The 18,538-nt window shown below is 39.5% G+C and overlaps 1 protein-coding gene and 1 long non-coding RNA gene across 2 annotated transcripts; both read left to right on the forward strand.

Annotated features, from left to right (window-relative positions):
* The first annotated feature begins 9,576 nt into the window (after positions 1–9,576).
* Positions 9,577–15,673, forward strand: LOC149149282 (uncharacterized). Its single transcript, XM_089442439.1, has 5 exons — positions 9,577–9,712; positions 9,832–11,531; positions 11,645–12,429; positions 12,574–15,486; positions 15,550–15,673. Exons 1-5 carry the CDS (start codon positions 9,577–9,579, stop codon positions 15,671–15,673), a joined length of 5,658 nt encoding a protein of 1,885 aa, XP_089298565.1.
* A 1,515-nt stretch (positions 15,674–17,188) lies between these two features.
* LOC149149283 (uncharacterized) lies at positions 17,189–18,186 on the forward strand. Its single transcript, XR_016263808.1, has 3 exons — positions 17,189–17,527; positions 17,615–17,649; positions 17,834–18,186. It is a non-coding gene; the product is annotated as an uncharacterized LOC149149283 (long non-coding RNA).
* Positions 18,187–18,538: the final 352 nt, after the last annotated feature.

Genomic DNA, 18,538 nt, shown 5'->3' on the forward strand with positions numbered 1-18,538 from the left:
TTAAATGAAGCGATTGTTATCAGCATACAATCTTCATCAAACCTAAATATACAATTCCAAAGTGAGGCTCAATAGGAGATAATAAAATAGGAAAAAATCATAAACGTACTTATCAGAATAAGAAGTCCTCCCATGGTGCATATTGTCGCTCCAAATCGCACTAGCAACACAAGTGCTGCAAGGGAGATAGAAAGCCTCTTAGAGACAGCCTCTGGGTTGATTGTAGACTAGTGCCTAGGACATCTTGAAGAGAGGAGTGCTTAAGAGATAATCTATGAGGGGTTTTCAGCACTCCAATTGTCACGTAAAAAGGAGATAGGATGGGATTGGTTCAATAAGCCTTCACTGAGGTAGTTTCAAACCAACACATGGATCCAAATGTTGGGGGTATATTGCGGTAATCTCAAAGAGAAATGTTCTCTTCTTCTGGTGGCCGACACACAACAATGAAACAGCTTAAAACTGAAGTTGTAGAAATGGTGGAGAGGAGGAAAGGAAGGAGGGAAGTAGATGCATAGGGTTGTAACAAACAAAATCCTAAGAAGTAATGTTCCAGCAAAAATATGGAATTCGATGTATAGGGTATTAAACAACACAGAATCCTAAGCAAAGATTTTTCAATAGAAATATGGAAGAGGGAAGCGGTGGAGTGATAGAAACAATGGAGTACTTATTGAGGTTTCGTGCCTATGACATGGGTACCTCTATCACCAAACAGTGTGAGAAAGGTTGTGCTCATACAGGTACTGCAGGCTAATCTAATAAAACAAGTAAATTTGTAGTTACTACAGGTATTGTAGCCTATTGAACAACACAAGTAAATATGTAATACACACAGGAGAAACCAACAATATCATTACACTATTTCAGAGAAGGGAAAAAATAATGCACATCGATCATGCTTGGAATCAATAGGGAAATGCCATTTATCTTAAAAGGGTCCAACTAACCAGTCCATACATTCAGCATGAAATCAATGAAGCCCCCATGAAAAACAAATTGAACGAAAATGGCATCTCAAAATTCAGACCTTGCGGACCCCCAAAAATTCAAGAACTAGCCAACCCTTCTTAAAAGTTTTGCTTCCCCCTTTTTATAAGAAGAGGGGGAGCTGGAATTACAGTTTACAAAATATCTCAGCCCAGGGCCAGTTGTCCGATGAACTAGCTACCTGGGCCTAGGATGGAACTGTTTCCCAAAAAGATTACAATGGGGATCTTCTCCCTTTATTGGCAATAAATGGAAATTTGCAGAACTAATGAAAGAAGGAGGAAAATGGAAAGATGAAGGAGTAGGTGTCTCTTTTTTGTTCCAGTGGATGCCCCTGGTCAAGCCACATCTCTATCGTGATGCGCTTCTCGTGCTTCTCGGTCAGTTTTTGTCAATTCTACCTTAACTGCCTTAGTAGCTCGTTCACTGGAGTAGGGAGTGGGTCGACTATGAATGCATGTCGTGGACTAGGAGTGGAGTGTGTCGAGTTAGTCCTTTGTTGCGTGACGGAGTGGAGCACCATGTCGTGCCATTAAGTCTTCCTGTGTCCCCCCCATACTGATCCACTGTCGTGCCATACTTCATTCACTGCTTCAGCTGCCGACCCCTACATCTTCAATGCCCTATATTGTGTTATCGGGGCCTTGCTATAATCAGGCCTTTTACCTTTGAAACATTACGAATCCGCGGGTTATGATCCCCCTTAGCCCCCCTTTGGTTTAGCCCTTTTCCACTTTTCCTATCATATGACCGGGGGCTATGACCAGGGGGTTATCCCTCGGGTGCTAAGGCCTTCAGGCTCCTGTCCGGGGGGTCTTTTTCCTTTGTTATGCAGAATACCGTATCCTGGCGAGTTATTGTGTTTTTCTTGTGGCGTTTCCCTTTATCCTTGTGATCACCGATCTGCGAGATTAGGCCCACCAAAGATATCACAACCATGGATAGGGGGACCCTTTACCTTCTTTCTCAGCACTGGCCGATTGTCCAAACGCAAGAGCTTTATAGGCCCGATCACATAATACATCGCGTCCGAGAGGACCCCCGCTTATTGCAATCACAGGCCAGGAGAGACTGAGGTGGAGGAGTGCCTTAGCCTGTGTGATCATCGATCGTCGATCTGCGGGGTGACGTTATCATTCCCACGTGTCACCATGTGAGTGATTGATGACACGTGTCACCTGGAAATGCCCCTATAAGACCCCTGAAAACACCAAAACTGAGTGACATGTGTCCGCCATAGGGCCACGTCACCTTCCGTACTGCCATGTGGAGGAGAGAGAAAGGGTATGCCCGGCCTTGGTTTTTCCATGAAATCTTTTGTTAAATAGGATCAGCCCCTCCTCGGTGATTTAACACGGAGGGCCCGAATTATCAGAGATTTGCGCTATCGGCGTGTTTCACCCCCCGTAGTTCCTTAAGGATGGCCCATCGTAGGACTGCGGGACTGCGAGATCGCGGGACTGCAGGACTGTGGGATCGCGGGACTGCGGGATTGTGGGACTACAGGATTGTGGAATCGCGGTACTGCGGGACTCCAAGATCGCGGGATTGTAGGACTGTCAGATCGTCGATATGTGGGATGTGGGACCTGTGGGATTGCGGGATATATTGTGCCTTGGGGGGGGGGTCCTCCAATGTGCTCTTCTCTTTCATTGTAAGGAAACAGAACCCCCATCTTCAAACTGCTCTAACTTCTAATCTAGAGGTCCACCTTTGGACTTCTATATATCGTTGGAAAGCTTATCACGAGCACTATGCAGTGGATAGGGTCAAATTCGAAGTTGAGAGATTTAGTGGCTTAGGAAATGTCTTTGAAATTGACTTCTTTTCTGCACTTTGGGCATCTGATAACCTTATAAAGCAATGAGTGACAATAGTGCAAATTACCACTGTAGCAGAATGAAGAGATTAATATCATTAAGATAATCGTCAAACCTGAAAGAAGAGAATAATGGAAAAAAATAGAAATTCACAGTGAGTTTCAATAGGAAACAACGAAATAAGATAAAACCATAATTTTACCTATTGCTAAGAGCCAGGCACTTGCCATAGCGAATCTACAACTATTGTGGAATGAAGGGATTGATATCAATGCAATCTTTGTCCAAATCAGAAGAGCCCGGAAATGATGTGAAGAATAAATTAAACCAATCAAAATTACAATTCATATATCGATTTTAATAATAACAAACTGAACAAAGTCAGAATCTTCGAACGCTTAAACATTTTCCCATACAATAGTTAGAAGAAGACAGTGAAGCTTCTGGCTAAAAGGAATGGTTAGGGTTCATTATGGGATGCAAAAGGTACCGCAAGTTATGTTATGTTCATTTCTTTTTTAATATTACGAGTGCTTGAAGTCAACAAATACCATTTTGTGGAAAGACCTTTTGGTCGCATTATGAGAAAATCTGTGGAGTGTGTAACGGCCTTTTCTTCGAAAGCACAACCACAATCAAGAATAAGGACTTTATTTTTGACATAAAGACCAAGTACTCCTCCTAATTAATTGTTATCAATTAGTAGAGTCGTTGGCTCTCTTCTTTTTTTTAATTAGTTGAGCCTCTTTTTCTTTTTTTTCCTTTTTTTTAATACAAAGTGCAAGAAAAATATGATAAAATTTGATAAACATCCATTCATACATTAAAAAATATTAAACATTTATTTTATATTATATATATATATATATATTATTTTTTAATAGGATCAAATAATATTTTTATTTTTCACAAATATTTACATTGATATCATAAAATTGGAGTAACTTGTACTCAAAATATGCCATCCAAAATCTGTAAGTCGTTAATAGTAACTTATTTACAATTAGAAATAAAATCACATTAACCCATTTCATAGCATAACTAAAAGTCAAACTCTCACCAAACGTCAACGGCTAAGGGTGCAATGCATGGCATAGGTTGCTTTATCTTCACCATTTTGCGGTTTGTCTATATCATAGTTACCAAATGTGTGATATACCAAATGTTATAGTCTAATTAAACTGTTTTTTGCGCTGAAAGTCATGGAAATTTTTGTAATATTATGATATAATTTGGTATGGATTTTTGTAAATCTAGGTTATAGTAGTTAAATTTCGAGATTTTTGGTGCCCAAGAATCCATTTCCACCATCAAAAACATAATTCAAGCACTCCTAATGCAAGATTTCTTGAAATATTTTTACCAAGATTCCGACCACTTTTGACCATCTAAACAATTCCTCTACCTCAATAAATGACATTGTTCACTACGATTCAAATATTAAATACTTCGACAAAACTTGATCTGGTTGGCAGTGTAGGTGGTTAACATAGTGGATTGGATAAAAGAAAACCCATAGTTCAGCCACACAGATTGTTCTTTCGTTGGCATAGCTAAGGGCAGTACGTACCCAAACATAAATAGATAAGCGTTGGATGGTGTTCACGCTGAAGAAAAGAAGAAAATTATGGGTTACTTAGGTTCTATAGGTTAGACTGTTAAGCACATTAAGTGGGTCGACGAAATGCATGCTACGATGCATGCCAATATTAAAGGCAGTCATAAGGTACGAGCATTGATGTTAAGACTAAATCATATTCTATTTCTCGTAGATTCTTTTTCAGATGACTCAAAAGGTGGAGCATAATCCGAATGGCGAAGCATAATCCAGCGTTTATTTAGAAGAAAAGGAAATGTAAGTAATTGTGAAATTGATTTATTTTTGTGTTTTTTCTAATTTTATTTTGGTTTAAAAGTTTGGAAGAAAAGGGAAGTTTCGAATATTTTTAAATGTACAGTTATTTATTAGGGAAGGATTTTATATAGGTTTTGAAATTATAGAAATATTTTAGATTTAAGTTTTCGAAATAACATAGGGTTGAGAGAGAAGAAGTTTGATTTTATTTTTTGAGAATTTTGTTTATAAAAAAAATTATTATTTAAAGTAGAAGTTATTTAAAATTCTAAATAAATTAGAAAGAAAATAAACTCAAGGCATAATTGTTGCATGAGGGAAGGGGAGCGTACGAGCAAGAGGACAGCGCAGGGGAAAGGACGACCAGGACGGCCACCTATTGCCCTCAATTTAGATCAACAGGACGTGGTGGCGTCCTGCATGATTGCGGGTATTTCGAGGAAGCGAAGTGGCAGGAGTGTGGGTGGAGAGGTGGGAAGAAACGGTGGCGGTAGTGGGATGGGACGTAGGGTAGATGGGAAGGGGTACATGAGGGTGGCAAGGGTAGGAAGAGAGCCCAGTTTGCAGCGAAGGAAGAAGGGGAGCAGGGCAGCGCGGGCGAAGGGATCTTCTGCGGTCGAACTCAGCCCTCGGTATGTTATCTCTAGCTCACCTCCTGCAATTATCTTTGTCATGCATAGTATGTTGGAGGAGGGGGGAAATTTGGGACTAGCAGGGGAGGGGATGTGTCTGAGCGGGTCTGCAGACTGCATTGAGCAACAACGTGAGGAACAGAGCATAGGCATGCCGGGGGAATGCATTAGCTGGGCAAAGGGTTTGGCCGGGAAAACCAAGGCTGATATCCATGCGCAGGACAGAATGGCAGAGGGATTGACCACCAACCTTAGTCCAGGGGGGGAGCGACCATTGATGCTCCAGAGAGACGGGGGAGGCTGGAGCGAGGAAGGAATGCTAAGCGATAAGGTCATGCCGGTTAATGGGAAGATAGAAGTTCTTAGAAAGCTAACGTTTGATGTTGATAAATGTAAGCAGGAGTCCGTAAAGGAAAACATGGCACGTCTAGGTAGAGGCCGAGGTCGTGGGGGTAGAGGGCGCCAGAGCCAGCCATGTAGAGGCGACCCTTCAACTACAACAACTGCTGGTCCGAGAAGAGGAAGGAAATCTATTAGGACGGTTGTCCATGCAGCCACTCGCGCTTATAGAGAAGGGACAGACGCTGACATCCATCAGCTTATACAGGAGATGGAAGATAGCGTCATGGAAGAAGATTCTGAGCCAGAGATGGAAGAATGGGGGGATATTGTCCCCGACCCAGGACACACCAGAGGCAGGATGACACTATACAGACAAGCCCTGCATGTGTACTGGGTTATGAAGCGCTTACTAGCCAAAGCCCTGGAGCAGGTGGCAGGGGAGATGGCAGAAATAGCTCAAGGTATGCCCAATATCAAAAAGGACATGAAAAATCTACAAATTATCATGATTATGCAAGACAGTAAGTTGGATGAGATCTAGCAATGTTTGATGAAGCTGTCTCCAACACCAGGCGACTCTACCGCCGCACCAGCAACTGTGGAATCTGACAAAGATGATCGAAAGAAATAGTTTTTTTAGTTTCTAGTTTTGAACATTTTGCGGATAGCATTTTCTTTTCCAGTGTTTTATGTTAGCTTGGAACCTGAACAGTGTCTCTAAATGTGATGTTTATTTAGCTTGTTTCGAAAGACTAGTTAAATTTTGTTTTTGGATGGCATATAACAAACTCAGGTGGCCAACAGACTTGGTTTCCCATATGGGCAAGTTGAGGCCACCAAAGTGTTGTACATGGAACAAATTGTTTTATAAATAGAAAAAGAAGGAACTACCATAGATTACAAAAAAAAAAAAAAATTATAACATTAAAATATTTTCAAACTTAAAAAATATTGATTAGCATTTTATATTTCTTCTCCTATATATATATATATATATATATATATATATATAATCTTGTTGACAACTACAACTGGTGAATGGAACAGTAGTCACAGACGCACTATGACAAGGCAATAGTCTATAATGCGATTTTTTGGAAATGAAATGGATTTGACGTTGAAATTTTCTGAATATTATTGTGATTTTGATTTACTTACTACAATTATTTTCTGATTATGAAGAAACTTCCGCCTGGGTTCTTCACCCCTCTGCCCCATTCAAGTCAATTTTTAGGCCCAGGTGCCTCACTCAAGTCAAATCAATACACTCACAGCTCTGTAATTGTCTTTTGATTTCCCAAATCAATTTCTCCAACTTTTGTATCTCCAATTCAACGTTTGAAGGAGGATGGAGTTTGCCAAAACTGCACTGGTTATCAGAATCAATTGGAATATGCACCAACGTTCATATGAATCAACTCTCTTGCTATTCACATTTTTTAAATTTATTTCAGGACTCTAAAACACTGGGGGATATTTTGCAAATCGATTCCAAACACCAAAATTCTAGAGGTTTGAGTTGGCGATGGGACTTGCTTTTTTATTGCTTGTATCTTCCTACACTAAGACGTATCGGTGACGCCTCAAGAGATTTGAACACGGTTGGGACTCTTTGCAAATCAATTCCAAACACCAAAAAGAAATTATTAGATATACATTTTATTAGATTTATAATTGAATAAAAAAATTAAATAACTATTAATATTATTTTTAAATATTTAAATTTAACCTTCAATATTAAATTAAATTAAATTTATATAACATTCAGCATATATTACATTATGTAATTCAATATTATATTATATTATATGGCAGTATTTTAAAGAATTAAACTTAATTGGTAAAAGATATTTTTTTATTTCGAATAAAAACTATAATAATTTTAAATAATGATAATTTTATTTTAAATATTAAATAAAAAATTATATTATTTAGTATATTTTAAAGATTAATGCAGTAAAGAAAGGAAAAAATGATACTTAATATAATATTATTTAAAGTAAGATGATATTTTTTATTATATTTTAAATATCAAATTTAAAATAGGATGATATTTTTAATTATTATATTTATAAATATCACCCAAACCAGAATTATAATTTATAAATAATTAGATTATGATAAAAATAAATTATTGTTTTTTTAATTATATTTAGAGTTCAAAATTTATATATATATAATTTTAATATATTAAAAATATTTAATTATTTAATATGTTATATTTGTTTTGTGAGTTTTATTTTTTCTATTTTAATTTAATAATTTTTTTTAATTAATCTATTTTTTTATAAATAAACTAAAAAATAAAAATCAATATTTTGAATAATATAAAAATAAATATAAATATATTAAAAATATTAATATATAATTAATTATTTTATATATTATTTTATTTTTTTCAAATTTTTATATAATTTTCTTTGTTTCTATTTTATCCACAATTTTTTATAAAACATAAGAAATTGAAATATATATATATATGTGTGTGTGTGTGTGTTAAGTCAACTGAAACCAAACTTTGGTCTATCGGACTTAAAGAAACCAATTATTTTGTTTGATTTAAGATTTTATTCTTATGCTCAAAAAGCTTGGAGAGAAGCTTCCCGAGCTCACTGTAATTTTGACAATGTAAAAGGCTAGGAAGGTCAGTGTTGCAACAAATATTTTGAAACTGAGATCTAATGTGGTTGTACACGGGGCACTCTAAGAGGAAGTGATTTTCATCCTCGATGTTCGTATTTTCACAGAGATGGCAGAACCTTTCCATCCATGGTGTTTTAGGAACTGCCCAAGGACCCGTTTCACTATGGAGCTCATGAGAGTTATTAATAAACTTATTTTATTTTATTGTAGTGAGTTATGTTTTTATGTTTGACTATATTAATTTAATTTAATCAATTTTGAAAAGATTTAATGTTGAATGTTTTATTATTAATAATATATTTGTTTTAATGTTTTAATTAAATTTTAGTAATATTTTAAAGTTGTATGTTGATAAATTATTTTTTAAGTTTTATATTAATAAATTATATTTTATATATTTTTAAATTTATTTATTTATTTTATGTTTGATTAGTTAAATATAATTTTGTATGCTTTTGTGATCCATATTATGAATAATGTGAAATATTTTGGTAAAAATTACATCAAAAGTGTTTTGTCTAACCACCTCGTTTAATATTTCATATAAATAAAGAAAGTTTGTTATTTAAAATTACTATTTAATATTTTAAAAAACAAGAAGTACAAATTTCACTCTAAATTGTATCCTCGTTTTTGTGGTAAATGGATGAATTATTACTAATAATCTAGGAAAATAAAATTGAGTTAATAATATTGGTGCTTAATAATTAATATTAATAATAGTAATATAATATAAATAATATAGTTGCAGGGTGTACTTTGTACAATAACAAAATATTGTTAAAATATCAGCCCATGTTGGAGAGGAGGATGCACGGAGTAGGGTTCGATCCGTGAACCCTAGGCCATAGGCCTAGGTGATGCAGGTGGCGCAGGGAAGGCCTCGTCGGTACGGGGCGTTGTAGTAGCTAGCGGATACACCGAGGGCGATCTAGGCGGACAATCGGAGAAGGTGCCAGCTGGGAAAAAGACTGCAAACGGCTTTTGATACTGGAGAACGGGTTTCGGGTTGCGGTTGTGGGACTTGTCCTTAGCAGTTTTTCTTTGTGGTGGAACCCGTTAGGCGGTATTTCCTTTTCTGTTCCCTCCGGAGAGGTCAAAGCACAGGCGGTTTCTGCGGTTTTCACCGGGTAGCGGTTGAGAGGCGGTGTCAGGTTTTTACGGGGCTGTTTTACCATGGTTAATCAAAGTGAAACGGTTGAACTTGACCCAGCTCCGGAAGATATTCTCTCCGTCTGGGGAAAGGAGGTCACGGAGAAAAATATCGACGAGTTTTTTGGGCATTCTGTCAGCCATGCGTCCGCTTTGTTCTCGGGTGGAGGTTTGTGGCGCTCAAATACTGCTAAAGGGTTACTGGACGAGAGTTTGGAGCTCTCAAGCGGCTTCGGAAATGGAGGCAGGGTTTCGGAGGAAGCAAACCCTCATGCAAGGTCAGGCTCGCTAAAAGGCAAGAATATTGCCTCACCAGACAGTAAGTCCTCTTCCCCATCAAAAATTTTCGTTTCGTCGGGTGGTCTTGAGGATATTATCAATTTTTCCCAAAATAAAGGGGTGTGGAGGTCTGTGGGGGGTGTTCAGTGTACTGGGAAAGAATTGGGTGATAGGAATAGCCATCCGGCTATAAATAGACCCCTTTTTTCAAAGGAATCCTTGCAGAGTCTTTCAAGGGCGGAAGGGGCTTTAGCGGGTTTCAAAAAGACATCGAATCCGGGGGTTCTTGCTAACCCTCTTGATTCTGGAAAGGCGGAGGCAGGCGGTTTTTCGGCAGCAGGAGAAGCGGGGAGTCCGGTGGAAGGATTGATCGAAACCTCTTCCGGGAATAAGTTTCAGAGAGATGCGGAAGATGGAAGCGGCCATCAACGGGACGCAGGTAATTCAAATCCTGACTTAGGAGGCAGAGAATCAGAGCCGGAATCAGAAAAGGTAGGGGAAAAAAGGAAGAAAGCCAAATCGTGGAAAAAGAAGCGGGTCTCAAACTTGGTCCTAGGAATGGACGTCCAGGTTGAGGATGCTTTGGAAGTGGCAGAATGTACCCTCGTGGGTAGAGCGAGAGGGAGGTATGTATCTGGTAAATTCTTAAAGCAGTGGGCAGAGAGCCAGTGGCTGGAGACCCCGGCAAACTCTTTCAGGACCGCCACGTTGGTAAAGGGTTGGTTTATGGTAAAATTCGACAGTAAGGAAGCAATGGAATGGGTCGAAGAGAGAAACTGGGCGTTCGGGAATCGGCCTGTCTTCTTTAAAAGATGGTCCCCTCTGTTCGATGCTTCAAAGGAGAAGGTAGACGAAATCCCCGTATGGGTTAGGGCTCCAAATTTGCCTCCTTTCCTATGGGTGGATTCAGTCTTTATGTCTATTGGAAACCATTTGGGCACTTATCTGGATGCTGATAGATCCTTCCTTCATACTTTTGAAAGAGCGGTGGCGAGGATCCTTGTAAGGCTCAATCCGAAGGAAGGACTTGCAGAATCGGTCACTTTGCAGTATAAGGATTATGTTTATGAGCAGATCTTGGACTATGAACTCCTCCCCTTCAGATGCCACCGTTGTCATGAGTACGGGCATTTGGCCAGGGACTGCCCATTGGGAAAAAGAAGAAGGAAGACGAAGAGTAAAGAAGAGGAATGGGAGGGTTTTCTGAGGAAAACCGAGGAACCGGTGGAGGCGAACAGCACAGAAGCAGAACATCAGAAAGAAGAACATGTTCCCCAGTCGGAAGAGGGCGTGCTGCGGGAGGAAGGGATTCCGATTCGTGATGATGATGACCAGTCCCTCAATAAAAATCCCTTGGACGCTTCGGCCGCCCCCCCTAAGGACGTTCCAACCGGTATGCAGTCTTCTCCACTCAATTTCTCTTTAAATTCTGAATCATTTATCGGTGGCATATCTTCGGATTTCCCTATGTCATCAAATCTTGATGATACTCTGCAAAACATTGATTCACTTTCAGAAGCTATTCCTTCTTTAAATCTGAACTGTGAGGATATCCCTAAGTTGAGTCAGGATATGGGTAGTTCGTCTCCTGTTCGACACTATAACCTCAGATCTCACAATAAGAGACCTGCTTGTTCTCTTGATGTCCCGGAAACAGTGGGTGGTCTTAGTACTGAGTCGTCTAAGGGTCTCTTAAATAAAGGTAGAGGGCGGAAATCTCTTTTATCTAAAGCCCAAGTTAAGGCAAAATTTGATGTGGCAGATGGTAAACAAATGTCGATCCCTGGGGCGCTTAGAGCAGCTAAAACCCCTGAGACGGTTATCAAATGATCTATCTTTCATGGAACTGTAGGGGTTTAGCTAGTACACCCAAAAAACTAGCTCTGAAGGATTTAATCTCCCGTCATAACCCGGATATAGTCTTCCTACAGGAAACTCTGGGCAAAAGTGCTGAAGTCGAATCCAGCCTCCGCACTTTCTTTCCGGGTTGGGTATTCACAGCCCTGGATGCTTCTGGTCACTCTGGCGGTCTTGCTATTGGTTTTAAGGAAGGAAGATATAAGGTTTTAAATTTCTGGGGTCTGCCCCATGCTCTAGGTATGGAGTTTCTTTCTTCTGAATTTGATCAGCCTTTTTTGTTTATCAATGTGTATGGACCCTGTCAGGGTAGGGTCTCTTTTTGGAATGACTTTCTCTCAAAAGAGCTGTTAAAAAACAAAAAACTGATTATAGGGGGAGATTTAAATTTCTCTTTGGGGATCGCTGAAGCTTGGGGGCCCTCTGCGAGGGAAGACCCTCTGTCAGATTTTTTCTTAAAAGCTCTTCAGACTCATAATCTGATTGATGTAAATATCATAAAGGCTAAACCGACTTGGAGAAACAGAAGAACGGGGGAGGAGAGAATTGCAAAGAGATTGGATCGTTTTCTCATAAATGAATCGTTGGCTTCATATATTCCTCTGTTCCGACAATGGGTGGGTGAAGGGGGAAATTCGGACCATTTTCCCATATTCCTTGAATTCTCAAAATCCCCTCCAAAGCCGGCTTCACCATTCAAATTCAATGCCACTTGGCTTCAGGAGGAGTCTTTTCTTCAGCTGTTCAGGAATACATGGAGGCATCCGGGCCCTGATCCTCCGGAAAACAAAGGAGCTCACTTTATGGAGAATCTAAAAAGGCTGAAGAGAGCAACCATTGAATGGGCTTCAGCCAGAAGGTGAAAACAAATCGAGGAGCTGGTCAAAATTGACGAGGCCCTAAGTGTGTTAGAAGATCCTGAAGCTGATGCTTATGTATCTCAGGAGTCGAAAGAAAGAATTCTGTTTTTAGAAAAGAGTAGAGCTAAGATTCTACTGGACAGAGAAGAGGAGTGGAGGTTGAAAAGTAGGGCTATTTGGTTGAAAGCGGGGGATGAAAATACAAAATTCTTTCATAATTATGCAAAGGGCCGGAAAAATGCAAATACTATATGGAAGTTGAAGGACTCTGAAGGAAGGGAGCATTCTACTTTTGAGGCTGTATCTACCCTGGGAAAGAACCACTTCCAATCCCTTTTTGCTGACCCTGGGGGGATCTCATTAGCTGAAATTATCAGGACTGCCCAAGCTTTCCCTCGTTTCGTGGAGGAGGAGGAAGCTGAAAATCTCTTCAGGGAAGTGACTAAGGAGGAAGTAGAATGTATTATAAAATCAATGCCAAAAGACAAAAGCCCGGGACCAGATGGCTGGACCATAGAGATGTTTTCTCACTTCTTTGAATTTATTGGTGAAGAGCTTATAGAAGTTGTGGAGGAGTCAAGGAAGAAAGGAGAAATTTATGGCCCTTTTAATTCAACTTTCATTGCCCTCATCCCGAAAAATGAGGACCCGGAATCTTTTGAAGATTTCAGACCTATTTCTCTTTGCAATACTATATACAAGATTATAGCAAAAATTATTGTGGTCCGCCTGAAGCCTATTCTATCTGTATGTATTTCCAACGAGCAATTTGGTTTCCTGGACGGTCGGCAAATTCATGAAGCCATAGGGGTGGCCCAGGAAACCATCCACAGTATCAGACAAGCAAAGAAGAAAGGGGCGGTGCTAAAAATTGATCTTTCCAAAGCCTATGACAGGATCAGCTGGTCGTATCTCAGACTTTTATTGACTCATCTTGGTTTTAAGGTGGAGTTTATAAATTGGATCATGGGGTGCATTTCAAATGTAAGTTTTGTTGTTTTGATAAATGGGGCTGCCTCCCAATTTTTCAAAAGCCAACGAGGTTTGAGACAAGGATGCCCTCTTTCTCCTTTACTCTTCCTCCTGGCTGCTGAAGGACTCAGTAGATTGATTTCAAAAGCCAAGAGATCAGGTTTGATCACAGGTTTGGAAGTTGCTGTAAATCTTTTCATAACTCATCTCCTATTTGTTGATGATATTCTATTATTCACAAATGGGAATATAAATGAAATAAAAGAGCTTAAAGACATTCTTGATCTGTTTTTGAAAGCTACAGGGCTTCAAATCAATCCCAGGAAGTCTCATTTTATCATGGAAGGCTTCATCAGGCAAGAGGAAATCATGATCACATCCTACTTGCCTTTTGAAATCTGCAATATGGAACGGCCTTTCAAGTATCTTGGGTTTTGGCTAAAACCGTCTTCATACCGAAAGCAGGATTGGAATTGGTTGGTGGCAAAAATTGAACAAAGGATATCCCATTGGAGCTTCAAGTGGTTATCAAGGGCTGGAAGACTGACTCTGGTAAATTCTGTTCTTCAGGCCATCCCGGTTTTTTGGGCTGCTCTGACTTGGATTCCCAAAGGGATCCTTCATAAAATCAAGCAGATATGTAGCAGATTTCTGTGGTCTGGATCTAAGGAAGACTCAGTGCTTCCCTGGGTAGCTTGGGATAAGATTGCTAGACCAAAGGAGTGGGGAGGTTGGGGAATTAAGCATCTCGTTGATTTCAGTCAATCTTTGGCAGCAAAATCAGGATGGCGAATTATAAATGCGGAGAACCTTTGGACTAGAGTTGTCAAAAGAAAATATATTGATCCAGTCCCGCTTGAGGACTGGATTAGGAGTCCAAACAAAAAAGGTAGAAACTGCTCTGTTATTTGGAAGGCCACTACAGAGGCTTTTAAAATAATTGAACAAGGTTTAGCATGGCAGGTGGGGAATGGAGAAAATCTGCGGATTGGCAAGGATCCGTGGGTAGGGTGCAACGACCTTTTTGCCTTATCTCCTGGTCTTCTCGCTCATCTAGATGCAAAAGGAATCCAAAGTTTAAATCAGATAGCAAACATGGAGCTATCTTCCATCTGGGGACAGGCATGGAAATCAGAAGAGGATCTGGGCATTGATCCCATTTGGAGAATCGAGTGGCGGGGTTTCATTCAGGAACTCAAACGATCAAATGTCAGATTAAAGGATAAACCAGACTCCCTGGTTTGGGCTCATGCTGAGACAGGTCACTACTCCCCAAAGGCTGGTTATAACTTCCTGATGAAGAGAAAGGGATGGGATCCTCCTGCTTGGTGGGCAAAGCTTTTGTTTAAACTGAAGTGCCCCAAAAAAGCCAGAATCTTTCTCTGGTGTGCCTTAAAAAACAAGATTCCTTCTTGGGAAATTCTTCAAGCTCGCTTCAAGCAGGGACCGAGTAGATGCCCTTTATGTTTTGCAGCCTCTGAATCCATCCCTCACTTATTTTTGACCTGCTCCTTTACAAGACAAGTCTGGGATGAAACAAAAAAACTTTTGAACATTAACGTAAGATGGGAAGGGGAAGATCTCTCTTCTGCTTGGGAATATTGGTGGTTCCACTACACTGAGAAGAACCTGAGGAACCTCCCCCCTATACTTTGCTGGGGCATTTGGATTGCCCGGAATCGAAGCATCTTTAAAGAAAAAGCCACTCCAGCGGAAGCAATTGCAATACAAAGTTCATCCATTCTTGCCAGCATTCCTGAGCCGGAAGGTCCTTCATCCATGAACCAGCGGAAGGAAATCCATATTAGAGAAGGCATCCCTTGGGCTTTCTTTGATGGGGCAGCCCAAAACAACTCCACTGGAGCCGGAATTATTATTCATCTTAACCCCTCACACTCGCTAAAAGCTTCAGTGGGTCTTGGGATGGGCACAAACAATTTTGCAGAACTATCAGCCTTAAAATTTCTCCTTTGCTGGCTCATTCATAGAAATATCCTCACAGTTCAGATTTTTGGAGACTCTTTAAATGTTGTAAACTGGGTCAATGGGAAATATAGATGCCGGAATTATATGTTGATGCCACTGTTAGAAGAAATTCAAAATCTAAAGTCTTCTTTTAATGTTTTCTCCATTGAACATATTTACAGGGATAAAAATGAAGAGGCAGACAGGTATTCTAAAGCAGGTTTACAACAGGTTGTGGGTTCGTGGAGGATAACCGAGCAGTTCCAGGACCAGATCCGTGTGTCGGATCTTCCCCCTTACTCATAAATACTTTTTTGTATATGGCTGTAAGTGCTCCAGGAACAAATGGACTTATTTTTGGTACTGGCAGCACATGAAAGTTTGTGTCTTTCTTTTTCTTTTCCTGTTTCATCTCTTTTCAATATGAAAAAACACGAGAGACATCTTTGTTATTATACATACTCAAAGGGTTGTTTTCCTTTAAAAAAGGAGACCCAGATACACTGAGACAGTTTTGACTATATTTTGGTATGGTTGTTCAGGCCGAGTTCAGGAGAACTTTTAGTTTTTTGCAAAGACATGTTTGATGGCATCACAGAGGAGGATTGTTATCTCTCTGCCTCAAGCAGATATCTGCTGAATGTTCACTCATCTGATTGTAACTTTTTTATTTTACTAATAGAAAAGTTCGGCTTTTTTCTTCGGAAAAAAAAATAATATAGTTGCTTAGTAATTAATATTAGTTATTAATATTCATTCTTAATAAGTATTATTAATATTAATAATGATACTAATATTTGCTATTATTAATAATATTGTAATATTTATTATTAGGACTAATGTTGTTGATTAGTTAACTAAGGCTTAGTATGCATGCATGAGTTCTTCACTTGTGCATGACCAGTTAAATGAGGACTAACTCCATTGCATGGCACGTTAACTGAGAATGAGGATATCTTTTATTAGTGATTACCTATGTGCATGTATTAGAAGGCAACTTAGTGTGCATGAGCTCTCTCACGAAGAAACTCGTAAGAAGAAGCACATGTTTTTCTTTGCATGAGACAAATGAGTGTATCACTCATAAAGAATGGATAAGCCCCCATCAGTGATGCTTACATCATTCAATTATTTCAGATAGAAACCAAAATTTCTCCTTCTACTTTTGTCGTTGCAACAAACACCCTCCAAAATCTTACCTACAACCAAATTTTGGAGCCTCGGGATCTTGCGATCTATCATTCTAAGTTGTTCATAGTCACTTCATGATTGGTCACGTTGTCTAAGTGCTCAAGTATTCCTATAAGATTCTAAGTGTCAAAGTCACTTGCTTTCACATGCCTAGCTTGCAACATAACACACTCCTTCCTAGCAAGCCTAGCAGTCAATGTCTACCTCTAGAATTCAGTGCTTGAGTGGTTATTGATGATAATGCTTGTGCAGTCTTTAGAAACAAACATTGCACTTGTAACAACTAACAGCTTAAAACAAAACATATTTAAAACTTTAAATATTACACCTAAGCCTTATACCACAAGGTCCTAAAGCCACGAAGGCAGGCGTGGATTTTTATGGTAAGATAATTGATTTATGAATTGTGTTAAATGCTGCAACATGCTTCTCTGCCATGCCTTAATGTTTCACATGGCCTCCCGCCCGTCACTCGGCCTTGGGTTGCATACCTTATGTCCGTTCAACCACGCGGCTTGCATCGGGACTATTCTAGCGCATGCGTCCATCCTTCCGTTGGGTATCACTGCGACACCTGGTGTATTCCTCGTCCGTTGATTTGGTTGAAACAATCCGATGGTGGGAAGGGTTTAGGGCTTTTCCCATTGCCCAACTCACCGTCTCCAATCGAACATGAGCTCATTTGCGTCTCGTGGGTGAGAGTGTTGGTTGCTTTGTTACGACTGTGGCCCTTAGTTTCTCAGTTGATCCTGCGTCCTTTGTCCATGGTTCATGGCTTCATCTGTTTAGCATCTGTGGGGAGGTAACCAGTGCCTCGTTCTCAGTTCTTATCGCTCTTTGATTTTTAATGAATGTAATTGAAAACCTTTCGATTCATAGGGTTAATGAATGGTTTCTGCTGGCCAGAATCAACACAAGGTCTCTCAATTTCAGCGAGGGATGGTGTTTTTCAACACTGATTTAATGGAGGTAAGTTTCTTCCTGAAGGTCTTTCCCACTTACTGTTTTCCATTGTCATACGGTGTCTAACCTGGTGAAGGGTTCTGTGTACTGCAGGTTGGCGACTCATGGGAGGAATTCTCCAAACCCAGGTAAGGAGGAATTTCTCATATTTATTCTTGTTATAGTTTAAAAGCATTACAAACCCCTTCTCGCAGGTTCTGAGAATTACCGTGATGTTTATGCAAGTAACTATGTTGTTGTCAAGGTACCTTTGTGTTCTAAGCTCACGTCTCCAGGATCCCCGCAAACTTATTTATTTTGCGATTGTCACAGGTTGGGTCCTATCTGAACGAGCTCTCTAAGTTGGCCGTCTTTCGATTTTGGTTGTCTGAAGCAATTTTTGCTCTAACGAAAGGCTTAGCCTATTTTTATTGTCTTCATGTCTTTAATTCAAAAGGTTATAAGCGAGGCTTAGATTATCGTCCTCAGGAAATCTGTGTATTTTGAAGATAAGATTCAGGGTTTGTCTTTTGAGACTCATGAGTCCACGACTGTAATTATAAGTTATTTGTATTTAAGGACCCTTGGAAGACCGGCAATTAGAGGGATTTGATAACTTGAGGCCTTTCGTCTCTTTCTTCAACTTACACCCTCAGTATTTAATTTTTGTGAAACCATTTTTGTTTTAATCCTATATGCAATTATTTACAGTTCCATTATGTCGGTCTTGGTTCCATTATGGTGGAAGATGTTTGATGATTGTGGTAACGATTATGATGTTGTCCTATCGAGAATGCTAATTTGCTTCTTGTTGTTCTTCTCTGATGTAATTAGTTAGCTGTTGGTTAAAGATTTGTCTCCTCTTTATTGTTTATTCGTTTTCCTTGTTGTTTGAAATGGAATGATGATTCTCGGTCTTTGCCGAGATAGGAGATTCCGCTTTTTGGTTTTTAATAGATCCTCTGTTATCAATTTATAACTATACTTCGACTCCATCATAGAGGGTTACTCCACTAGATTTTAGAAATGTCATACTTA

The sequence above is a fragment of the Pinus tabuliformis genome, chromosome 9, assembly GCF_031772625.1.
Source record: "Pinus tabuliformis cultivar Carrire ecotype Pingquan chromosome 9, CPIR1, whole genome shotgun sequence".
NCBI lineage: Eukaryota > Viridiplantae > Streptophyta > Pinopsida > Pinales > Pinaceae > Pinus > Pinus tabuliformis.

What these genes read in the sequence shown, in the direction of transcription:
- LOC149149282 (XM_089442439.1), top strand. Translation starts at nt 9,577, where the DNA reads ATGCGTCCGCTTTGTTCTCGGGTGGAGGTTTGTGGCGCTCAAATACTG. An exon ending in GAAGCAAACCCTCATGCAAG is followed by an intron (nt 9,713 to 9,831) that starts GTCAGGCTCGCT and finishes CCCAAAATAAAG; the next exon opens with GGGTGTGGAGGTCTGTGGGG. An exon ending in CAGCTAAAACCCCTGAGACG is followed by an intron (nt 11,532 to 11,644) that starts GTTATCAAATGA and finishes GTCTTCCTACAG; the next exon opens with GAAACTCTGGGCAAAAGTGC.